A 12,405-nucleotide genomic window follows, 5' to 3' on the forward strand; every position below is an offset into this window, starting at 1 on the left:
AAGACTGAGGGGATCCTCTCATCACTTAATCGTTTAACCTGTATGTTCTCAAGGTCGTCAAGTACCTAAACTATAGAATTAGATCGTCTCAAGAGAGTCAAATATTTCAAATATTCAGTGCATGTCAGCATCAATATTATTATGAAAAATTTTTACCAAGACAATGGAATCTAGAGGCTATGCTAAAATTTCAATTGTTTTTGGGGGGTTAACAAATTTTTTTTTTTACAAGAAACAACTTTAAAATATTATTCTAAATTACACAAATACCATTTATTATCAAATCTTTCTGACAAGAATAATATATATTTCGAGAGAGGGCGGGGGGGGGGGAGAAACATATTTTTCAAGCTCTATCTTTTGCCAGCACCCCTTTTTGGAGAGAATGTGTCATGTGCGATTTAGGGGCCACCCCCCCCCCAATGTAGTTACGTGTTCTGAAGCGTGTGACATTTCTTGTCACACTTGACGACACTCCTGGAAAAACCCTTTAAAACTCTCGTCGTCGTCCCTTCCCTCCAATTCTCTCTCTCTCTCTCTCTCTCTCTCTCTCTCTCTTTTTTTTTTGCACAACAACTCTAAACTGTTCCATAATAAAAGCAAAGACTCCTCCAGAAGTGTTTTGCAATAGGCTAACAAAGCATGGAAGTGAGGGTACACTTTCACCTTAAACCATCCACCCCCGCCCTAAAGCCTCTTGCCTTTATTGTGCCTCCTTCTGGAAATGCGGAAATTAAACGCCTCAAGTCGCTTACCTTTTCATCTTGTGCAAAGCAGAATATCCTCCCAAAGCTTTTCAACCCGAATCGCAAGAGCTTCCTTCGTATTTTTAAAGACGCTCCTTCAACCTTTCCTCCCTTGTGCCTCATTTAAAAAGAAACGGTTGAATTTAATTCCTGCACAATTTACTCTCAATGTCCCTCATCTGAAAGCTGGCATCTGCATTTAAAATCCTATTTACGAGACACGCTTTTTTCTCTTTTTGTAAAAAAAAAAAAAAATTAAAATTTCTAAAATGTATTATATTAAAATTCAATTTCAATCATATATATATACAATATGGAAAAAGAAGACGAGTCTTTTCAAGTTTCAAAATGGAACAAGTTTCTGGACAACGAGAATTCGATCCCTTTGCGATTTGATCGAGAAAAGTGACAAGCGATTACGCGTTTAAAGTTTAAAACTTCGTTATAGTGCACAGAAGACCTCTTACGTTTAGCTCTCGCTTCTTTGGAAAAAGGGGTGGCGAGGGGGTTTATTCTCTCTATGTCGCTTCACCTCTCCTCTATGAACGGATGTTCCTTTCTCTTCTTAAACGAAAAGTGGATAGAAGGAAATTGTCTCTGCATTAACGCGGAGGCTCGGAAACTGCTTTCAACATTTAATTAAAGACATTCCCTGAGTAATTCTCCGGTTACTCGTATAATTCCATTGCTTTTATCTCACGAACAACTGTTACTCATTTTGTCGACCTGCAACTTTTACATCAATCCCAAAAGTCAAAAAAAAAAACTTATTCAAATATAGAAAGAAATTCGATAATAAAACAATTTAGATTTTTTTCGATTGTTTGGATTTTATGAGTCTATTCCATCATCAGTGGAATTGACCACAATATATATATAGAGGGAAGGCTTCCATTGGAATGAAGCAATTACTAACTGATCGTAGCCTCTCTCTCTCTCTTCAACCTTAGTAGTCGGATTTGCCAATCCACCTGCTGTTAATTTCAATATGTACAACAGTCTAAAGCCACAAAATCGACTGGAACGTCCATTACCCCCTTTTTGTGTACAATTCTCCGGAAATTCGTATAAGTACATGTATTCATTATTTTGATAAGATTTGTGACATTCATGAATACTGAAAATTGGAGTTATTTTAACAATTTAGAATTTGTATACACATTGTAGTTAATGAGAAATCCGTATTATTAATCCCACCGCTGTCACCTAAACAGACAAAATTTTGACTAATTTTAAATCAATGCATTCTCACGATTTTGAATCAGTGTATTTTTGAATTTAATGAAAAATCCCACCGCTGTCACCTAAACAGACAAAATTTTGACTAATTTTAAATCAATACATTCTCACGATTTTGAATTAGTGTATTTTTGAATTTAATGAAAAATCCCACCGCTGTCACCTACGTAACATTTTAAGGAAAATTTATTCTTTTTATTTATTTTATTGGAAAAATCATGATTATTTTTCTAATTCACTTGATGTAAAATGATGGTTATTTATTTTTAATATCGCATTATTTCATACATGTGAATTTCGTTGATATTGGAAATTTTTTTTTTTTTTACCCTTCTCATATGCACAGGATTTATCGAGATTTTGCAGACCATTCTCTCATTACGTTTTGTTCTCATTCGCTTTTGTCCTAATTCGATTTCTTCAGCGAGAGATTCGATTCAATTCGATCCAGTTCTATCACTATTCTATTTCACGCTCATTCCACTTTCTTTTATCTTATTACTCCACGTGAAAAAGGTTTCTTAATCACAGATCGTTTTCTTTTACGAAAAATTTATATAAAACTAATTTTTTTTTTTTATTTCATTTTTGTTTTAAATTTTTTTATTAAAATTGATTTTTCAGTTTGTTTTTTTATTAATAATAATACTTTATTTTCAATCGTTTTTAATTTTACCATAATATATATTTTGCCAGTTGGCTTTTTGAGTAATGAAAATAAAAATGAAAGACCTCCATAAAGTAAAATTCGATTAAAGTGAGAGAATATCTGAGATAAAAATTCTGGGCTTTTTACTTTGCTGGTAGAAATGCTGTAATTGTGTTCCAAATGGAGGCTCAGAGGATGCGTTTCCTCTTCTTGATAGACTTCGATGAAACGAGCAGTAAAGGAGTTGATGCACCAGAGGCAGGGCTCCATTACCGGCGAGGAAGAGAGAGAGTAAAAGAGAGAGTAAGAGAGAGAGAGATGAGAGTACAGTGTGGGGTCAGAACTATATACGAGGGTGAAATGTAGCAGAGTGGCAAATGAGAGATGTTAACGTTACCGTCGTAAACTTACAAAGAATCGCACAAGGCGAGGTCGTCCTATTCCATAATGATCCGACAGGATAAGGTGATGGCAGTGCAAATAGGCTTCTGTGCAAGATAGTTTATATTTGCGACTCCTCAAACAAAATGCCACTCTTGCAAAAAAGAAAAATATAATTCACACTTTCTTTCTCGTTTTTTTTTTTTTTTCTTTACTTTATTGCCCACAATTTGAAATTTATTTATTACTTTAATTATCATTACATAATCACAGTTTAAAAATCAAATGCTTCAAAAAAAAATATCTTAAAAAATTCAATTTTTTAATACTAAAATTCTAAATTAAAAACCTCATCGAAAAAAAGGGTGTAATTTTACAATATTTCAAAGTAGATTATTATATTTAATATATGAAGGTAATGAAAAAAGATCTTTAGAATGTATATTGACAGGAGGTCATGCAAGATTCGCGTGACTGGAAGTAAAGTGACATTACAGCTGTTATAAACTTGGGCACGCTCAACATTTGCATTGATGACGTGCATATTGCTCGTACCTTGTGATCGAATGCTAAGCCTTTCTCGATAACTGCAACAGCTACTAGCCACCTGTTGCAATAATAGTAATATTTTTAACGCAAAAATATTTCACCCTAATTATTTCATTTTTTTTTTTTTGTTTAAATATTAATTTTTCGCAAATAAAAAAAAAGAGTAAAAATTTGAAAATTATTATTCTTATTCAAAATTATTTATGGTGGATAAGGAAATTGATAATTTCGAGTGTCGTTTTATTATTATATATATATATATAATGGGTTCCTTGTCGTTAATTATAATTTTGATAGCTTGTGAAAAGGGGTTGGAGTAAATTAGGATGCATGTTGAGTGAAACGCATTCTAGATACGCTAGCAACGTAATGCTCCGTTGCTCTATTATGATCGGCGCCCACCTGTAATCTCGCCATATTAAACCATCTAACCTCTCATCTATCTAATACATGGACTACGTGTTAGATGCAGACACCTGATTATGTAACCCATTTCATCCACCCTAACATCGTTCACTGTGTCTGTCGTCGCTTCCTCTCTCTCTCTCTCTCTCCCTCTCTCTCGAGACATCTGATGTGCACACTACTCTCTTGTGGTGCGAATAGTGATGCGTTCATCTTCACTCCAGACATATAAATTGCCTTCAAAATTTCTTGTTTGCTCTTTCAAAAATCTCCTTCATTCTTTTTATTTCTTTCAAATAAAATACAAATTTCCTTAATCTGGGAGAAAAGAATTTTCTTTTGAATTTTCGAAATTTGTTTTAATATCAAAAAAAAAATTGAATGGGAATAATAACACGTGTATAAATTGCCCTACCAAGGCCCTATTAGGGAATGAAACGCTTATCAGGGCCAAATCAAGGAGACCAAAAAATGTGGCCACATCAGGCGCGCTTATTCCCTAATAGGGCAGCCTGATTCTGCCCCGATCTGGGCCCTCTCAAAATTTCTGCACGGGAAATAATTTTTATTATCATTTCTAAAGTTTCTTTTTATTTAAAATTAAACAAATAACAATATGAATATCTGACGCGTTTTTAAGAAAGGGACTTTAAAAGCAAACGAATTATAGATTATGTTTGCGAATAATTTTACCTTGATTAAAAGTTTCTTTTTATTTATAGAAAATAAAAATTAATTTTTATTTTCGATGTATAATAAAGACTTAAATATCAAATTGAAAATTAATTTTATTTTCACTAAGAAATTTTAAAACATAACCTATAATTCGTTTGCTTCAACAGTCCCTTTCTTCAGGGTGCGTTACATGTAAAAAAAAAATTAAAATTCTTATTTTTCTTTTTACACTAAGTGAAAAAATTGTTACTTTTTTTCAGGGTGCGTCATCCAGCTTAGTGGTAAAATTTGCAGATACTGAAAAAGAAAGACAATTAAGACGCATGCAGCAAACAGCTGCCAATATGGGCCTCATCAACCCCTTCGTTTTCAATCAATTTGGAGCTTATGGCGCCGCTTATGCTCAAGTGAGTATAGAAAAAAATTCCTCTATTAAAAGAAAATCGTTTAAAAATAATTTTCTACACAACAAAAAAACAGTGAAAAGAAAATATTTTTAAAATTTCAATTAGAAATTTCATTTTCTATTTTGCAATTTATTTTTTGCTGATTAAATTTTTTTGGGCAGAAAATAAATTTTTCCATGACAAAAATTAAAGTTGAATATTTATGAGTTATTTTTGTAACAAATAAAAAAAAAAAATTTCTCGTAATTCAAGACAATTAACATAATAAAATGTGTCCAGATGTTAATACTCTGTTTCTTTTTACGGACTGTTGAATTTATGATAGAAAGAGAGAAAACTGTAAAAATTTTACAACAGAATGGAAAAAAAAAAATTGTAACTACTATTATTTGCGGTGGCGATAGTTAAACGTTATAATCCAAGTTTAATTACTTGAATTAACTGCACCTTAACGATATTGTGGCTTTTACAGCAGCAGGCGGCAATCATGGCTGCCGCGACGGCACAAGGAACATACATCAATCCAATGGCTGCTGCCTTGGCAGCTGGACAACTTCCTCACGCGTTAAACGGTATGCCGAATCCCGTCGTCCCACCTACTTCCGGTAATTTATTTCACCATCTCGTATTGTCCAAGCAGGAAACCAGTTTGTCATTTTTTTTTTTCAATATAAACTTATTTTTAATGTGTTCTCTTATACTTCAAAATACTCATATTTTTCTCCATAAAATTTTACGTTGAAAAAAAATACTGAAACCAAAGCAAAAAAAAATTCAAAATTAATTTTCATTAGTTAATACTTATTAGTTAATAATAATTAGGAAAAAAAAAATTTCCTTTTGCAATTTCCAGCAACTGGTTTCCCATTGACAAATGGAGAACAAATTACCTGGGTGGAAAAAAGTTACTCGACATTTGTATTTTTAAAATGAAAATTAAATTACAAATTATATTAATTTTGTTCTGTTACAAATTTCCACCTAGGAAAAGAAACGTCACTTTCTTTAATATTTGCAAATTTGATTTTTCTCAATTCAACTATACATTCTGCAAAACAAATTTTGTGATTTCAAGAAAGTTTCGTAATTCTTAAAGATGCCAAGAAGCGGAATTGTTTTCATACAACTGCGATTTTGTTTATCCAATTATATTGAAGTTTACATCAAAATTCATTAAACAAATATTTGCCTCTCATTATTTCATTAAAACAAAAAAGTTTTGTTTATTCGAAAACAATTCTCTTCTAAAATACACTAAAATTCTTATTAAGAATAAAACATCTGTTTGTCCCACAACCTTATAGAATTCTGAAATTTTTTTTTTATAAAAGGATATAAAAAAAAAATAATATTAAATCGGAGGAGAAAAATTAAGATCATTAGTTGAAAATATATTTTGTAATATAAATTGAAAAATTAGATTGAAATATTTTATGGCTGTTGAAACGATGAACAGATGAAAACCTTAAATCGTTTCCTGCAATCGTTTCTCTCAAAAGTCTATATACAAAAGTCATGGGAATGTAAAACATTTTGGTATCGCGAATATCGCTCAAAACGACAGGCATTTCTCGGTGATTTTTCTTCAAGTCCTCAGTGCAGCGGAAACGAAATCCCTCAAGCCGATATTCGACGATGCCAAGGCTCGAGCGCTCTTATTACTGCGGGGCCACAAAACTTTATCGAATGCCCGCGAACGAGAAAGAGGAAAAAAAAAATATATATATATATATATATGTATAAAATGAAGCTTGGGCGAGAAAAAGACAAGGAAATAAATGCGAGAATCGGCTCTTGGTTTGGCTCGTATTGAGTTTTGTCGAAGCGGAAGGTAATACAGTTTGATAGGGAAATAATATTTTATTTCGTTCCAAGATTACTACCTCAGTTTTATTTCCGTCGAAACGACGGAACTTGTCTCAGGTGTACACACAAACAACCATTTAAATATGTGTTCTACCCTTTAAATACTTTTAACCTTTTTTTTTCATTTTTTATAATTACTTTTCAATTTTTTTTTTACCATTAAATACTTTTAACCTATTTTTTACCTGTTTTTTTATTTTATACTTTTCGTTTTTTTCCTTTCTGTAATTGCTTTAAAATTTCTATATTTTAAGTCTGTTTTTTTTAATAAAAACTGCTCTTTAAAAAAAGTCAGGAAATTTTTTTTAATTATTACATTCGGGTTTTTTTAAGACGATTAATTTGTTGCCTTCTGTAAAAGAAGTATTTCTATGGCATCTGTCTCACTAACTACTTATAGTAAAATGATTTTAAAATCCCGAGTCTTTGATAAAAATTACCATTGAAAAGTAATAATCTTTTTCAATTTCAAAGTTTCCTTTTTCCCTATCATCGATGTCTCACTACTTTTGAAAATATAATCTGAATTAATTTTTCAAAGGTTCTTTTTATTCTTTCATCAGTTAATTAAATGCGATTTTTTTTTTTGAGCTGAGAGAAAAAATTGCAGGAAATGTTATAATATATATATATATATATATATATATATATATAAAGCATGTATTTTTTGTTTACAACAACAGTGTAGACAAGCATCGGTGTTTAAGAACATGAGTGTAATTGATGTTTACTGATCAGGTTTGGTCGTAGGTACCGGTACAGGACAGCCAGTGAATGGAGCGATACCTTCATTGCCATCGCCGACAATGCCAAACTTCAACATGGCTGCGCAAACGCCAAATGGACAGCCCGCTGGAACGGATCCAGGAGTCTACACCAACGGCATTCCTCAGACTTATCCAGGACGTGAGTATCAACTCTGGCGCATAGTACCGCCCCTGCGCACCTATCACCCAATCTACCTTACTTGCTCATTATCAAAAATATATATACTATACACGCGAGCCTCTTTATATAACTTTCAACCCAACAATTTATTTCATTCACTTATTTATATTCATTGTTAATATTTCTTTTTACTTAAACTTTTTAATAAAGTTTTTGTCTTAAAATTCTATTAATGACATTTGTATATATGGATAATAGATAAAATATTATTATTATTGTTTGAAAAAAATAAGGGGGAATTATATGTTTTGTCTGACTACATTTGGCTTGTACTACTGAAATAAAAATTAGAGATTTTGGCTGAATAAGGGAAACATAATAAATGTTTTTTTTTGTTTGAGAAAAACTGATTTATACTACTTAAAACAAAGTATATTGTCTGACTGAAATTTTCTTCTACTACTGATACAGAAATTACATAAAATCACTAAATTACAAAAGTAGAAAATTATAAAAAAATTTACATGATTTTGTCTGACTAAAACCCAATTTTACTACTGATATTATGCTGATACTTTAATGTCTGATGGAAACTGACTTATACTACTTAAACCAAAATAACAAGAATTTTTTTTGATTTTGTCTGACTACAACCAAATTTTATTACTGATTCTTATAGTGTAAATTTTTACACGTATTTTCTGACTAAATTTGATATATACAATTGAAAAAATTCAAAAAGTTGTCTGACTAAAATTTTCTTTTACTACTGATACCAAAATAACAATAATTTTATTTGATATTGGCTGACTACGAACAACTGTTACTACTGATCCTAATAGTACAAAATTTTGAAACGTATTTTCTGACTGAATTTTGACCTATACTACTGAAAAAAATATTGATAGGATTTTACATCTTATTGTCTGACAGAAATTAACTTATACTACTTATAAAAAAATTCATAGTCTGACTTTAATTTTTTTCTACTACTGATAACAAAATAACAAAAAAAATTTCGATTTCGTCTGACGTTAACTTTCTTTTACTATTGATAAATATTATACTGGTATTTTCACTATTATATCTGACTGAAAAAGACTTATACTACTTAAACCAAAAAAATATATAGTCTGACTAAAATGTCCTTTTACTACTGATAACTATCGCAATAATAAAATTACAATTTTTTAAATACAATTTTTCATCAAAATTATTTTTAATTTATTTTCAATTTTTTGACACAAAAAGAGACTTGTATAAAATCAAATTCAAGAAACACTCTGTCTAACTAAATGTAACCTACACTACTGAAATCTAAATTACAGAATTTTTCACACATCTGACTATGTTAATAACTAATTGATATACAAGATACATTTGGTTTTGATTACTAAACATTAATTAATACTGAAGTAATTCGAAACAGCAAATATTAATTGAAGTTATTATTGTTTTGATGCTTATCAAATTACTGAATTTATCATTTCATTGTTTCGGATAATGATTTAAACTTAATGGATAACGTTAATGATCGAAGTTAATAAAAATTGATATTCCATTGAAAATTGAAACTCGGCTTTTTTTTCTAAATGCTATAATAATCCAAAGTTATATTTGACAGCTATTGGTTGTTATTAATTTTCAAAATATACTTTTTTAAATGAAAACCTATGAATCAGCATGTATTTATTTGCCAGTTATTGGTAAAATATAAATTATATATATATATATATTTTATAAAAAGTGTAAAAATTTAGAGTTTGTCGAAAAAAACACAGGGGGAAAAAATATATAAAACTGGATAAAACAAAAAGAAAATTCAAAAAGTTGAATCGTTATTCATTTCAACCAACAAAATGCAACGAGTTTTTATCGTAAGAGGGAATAAAGGGATTTATTTTTACAGAATATATATAGTGGTTTTTTTTTTCATGAAATAAAAACATTTCCAAATAGGATTACAATATTCATGGTAGACTTGGTCAGGTAGAAAAGTTTGTTGTAGAGCACAAAAAAGTGGTACCGAAAAAAAAAAAAATTTTCCTATATATATATATATATATATAATTTTTGTTGTGTCTTTTCACGATGCATACACTCATCATATCGATGTGTTTTACGATAAAAATGAACCCTTCTTGAATTTCCTGAAAACTGATACTATGTAAAGATTGTCTTCACTCCTCAAGAGGTTTTCACTCTCTCTCCCTCTTCTGTCTTCGATGATTGCTCCCGCAACAAACATATCAGTTTTAGAAAACCAATTTTCAAGTTTTTTGTTTGTTAGACACATACACATAGACACTGTTTTTGTCATGTCAATTTCACTTATAATCTCATCAAAAAACATGATTGTTTGATGACGAGGGCTACAAATCTATTTTAGATTCTCGGGAAAAAAATAGGTTTATCATTCTTGTCAAAGGGAACATGAAGATCATTTTCTTGAATTTTTTTTTTATAGTAACGATGTTTAAAGAACTTTAGTTTTTAATTTTTCAATTTTCATCAATAGGTAACTATTTTGTTGGCTGATTTAAAAAAAAGAATAAGAGGATGTTTATGAATTAAAAACTTTTTCGATTGATGTTCTTAGCCTAGTGGTTAGCGTTCTTGACTTGAGTTCCAAAATTCGAGGGTTCGAATCCTAGTGAATTTAGAATATTTTTTCTAGCAACAAAAAAGTACTGAATTAAAAACACATATGCTCTCAATATTAAATTATAGTAAAAACAGAAATAAATACAAATAATTAATAAATAATAAATAATAAATACAAAAAACTAATAAATGCAATTAAATAATAAATACAAATTAATAATTAATGCAATTAAATAATTAATACAATTAAATAATTAATAGAATTAAATAATAAATTCAAGTAAATAATAAATACAAATAAGTAATAAAATATGTTGAAGTAAGTAATAAAAGAAGTTGATAATAAAAAAAAATTACAGTAGCTACAAAAAAGTCGATCAAATTAAATAAAAATTTACAATGAAATGTCAATATAATAAAAATAAATGAAGATAATAAAGGTAGATTGAAAATGGTGCGACAGGGGCATAAAATTGACCCGTTTCTGATAAGAGCTGAGCTTACTGAAATGTAGATGCCCTCCATCTGTCCATTCCAGCACAAGGTTTGCCCAATGGGGAGGCGGCGCTCCAACATGCCGCGTATCCTGGAATGCAGCCCTACGCTGGAGTTGGTAAGTTGGTTTTTAAAAAAAAAAGATTTCATCTTAATATCAAAAAAAAAAAAAATAAAACTTAAGGTAGTGAATTCGCATTTGGAGATTAAAAAAAAAAATATATATATATGCTCGCGATAAATGCCCTCGATCTGTATACATGGAATAGAAATAACGATATATGCTTGAATCCTCTAACTGCATCACTTTCATATAATTATAATATATAAATACACAGCTAGCATGTCGCGTTCATTTACTCAATTACCTGAAACAACTAATTAGATTTTGCATTCTGATTCCATTTCCAAGCTTCTTAGAAACATTAACCTCGTTCCAATTGTTTAAGTTATTTTCATAAATTTTTGCATTTTTGAATATTCTTTTTTAAAAATAAAAATAGATTTTCAAATCAAGTACTTTATTCAACATTTAAACAATTATATTACGATTATTGATTATTATAGAAAATTAAATTAATTTTTTCATTTTCATTGCTTTTTGGAACGCACTATGTTTTAAATAATTTAGTTATTAAAAAAAAAAATGTGAAATTTAGAAAATACTTTTTTTTATTATATTTTATGTTCACCATTTTTCCTACATTTACATTAAAAACTTAATAAGATCAATAAAGCAGCGTGAAAGCTTTTCGTGTGAAACGAGATTCTTTTTTTTTTCTGTTCGTAATATAAGAGAAATTACAAATGGTTATCGATTTTTTAAGATTATCGATGATTACAAAATCCGCACTTCCTTTTCGATTATCTGTTCGCTTGTTACATATACATATATATATATATATATACAAGAACATATTTTGCGACCATGTAGGTCTGTGAGTGATGTGAGAGAGTATAGGGAAATTGAACATTGGCGATTACACGCTTTTACCGTACGCTTAAACCACTTAGCCGCGAAAAATTCGATTTTGCATGCACTCACGTAACCACGTGATCATATTGGTCTTGTTTGCATGCAAACAGACTGGACGTAGTCTATCATATGCTTTCCTGCTATGTTGTCAAACAAATCGAATGTCTAGATGTTGTGTATATAAAAATTCATTCTTCAATATATATATATATATATATATATATTTATGCACGAACTTACGTCTTCTCATATCTGATAAAACAAACTAAAAAAAAAAACCAAACTTTCCTTCCATACTTTTTAATTTCGTTTTTGTAGTTTTTAAAAATATAAAATTATACTAGAATTTTCTCGTTTTGTTTTAATTAACAAAATTTAATAAAAGAATATTTTTACAAAAAATTATAAATTAACTGAAAACATAATATGAATTATGAAAATTAATTAATGACATTTTTAATTAATCCTAATTGCATTTTTTTAATGTTTCATTTTTAGTTGCATTTTTTGGGAATTATAATTTTT

At 29.6% G+C, this 12,405-nt stretch overlaps 1 protein-coding gene across 24 annotated transcripts in view; it reads left to right on the forward strand.

Moving 5' to 3' along the window:
• LOC127289609 (CUGBP Elav-like family member 4) overlaps window positions 1–12,405 on the forward strand; it is a 596,519-nt gene that overhangs the window by 566,141 nt on the left and 17,973 nt on the right. For 17 of the 24 annotated variants that reach the window (XM_051317658.1, XM_051317654.1, XM_051317643.1 and 14 more), the window contains 4 exons: window positions 4,905–5,051; window positions 5,524–5,656; window positions 7,656–7,823; window positions 10,924–11,022. In XM_051317658.1, coding sequence (XP_051173615.1) covers window positions 4,905–5,051; window positions 5,524–5,656; window positions 7,656–7,823; window positions 10,924–11,022 — 547 coding nt within the window. The remainder of the gene's footprint in view (window positions 1–4,904; window positions 5,052–5,523; window positions 5,657–7,655; window positions 7,824–10,923; window positions 11,023–12,405) is intronic. The other 7 variants (XM_051317652.1, XM_051317640.1, XM_051317653.1 and 4 more) reach the window with 5 other exon arrangements.

This window comes from Leptopilina boulardi, unplaced genomic scaffold (genome assembly GCF_019393585.1).
Source record: "Leptopilina boulardi isolate dan_hultmark-lab unplaced genomic scaffold, ZJU_Lbou_2.1 LbouV2_48, whole genome shotgun sequence".
NCBI lineage: Eukaryota > Metazoa > Arthropoda > Insecta > Hymenoptera > Figitidae > Leptopilina > Leptopilina boulardi.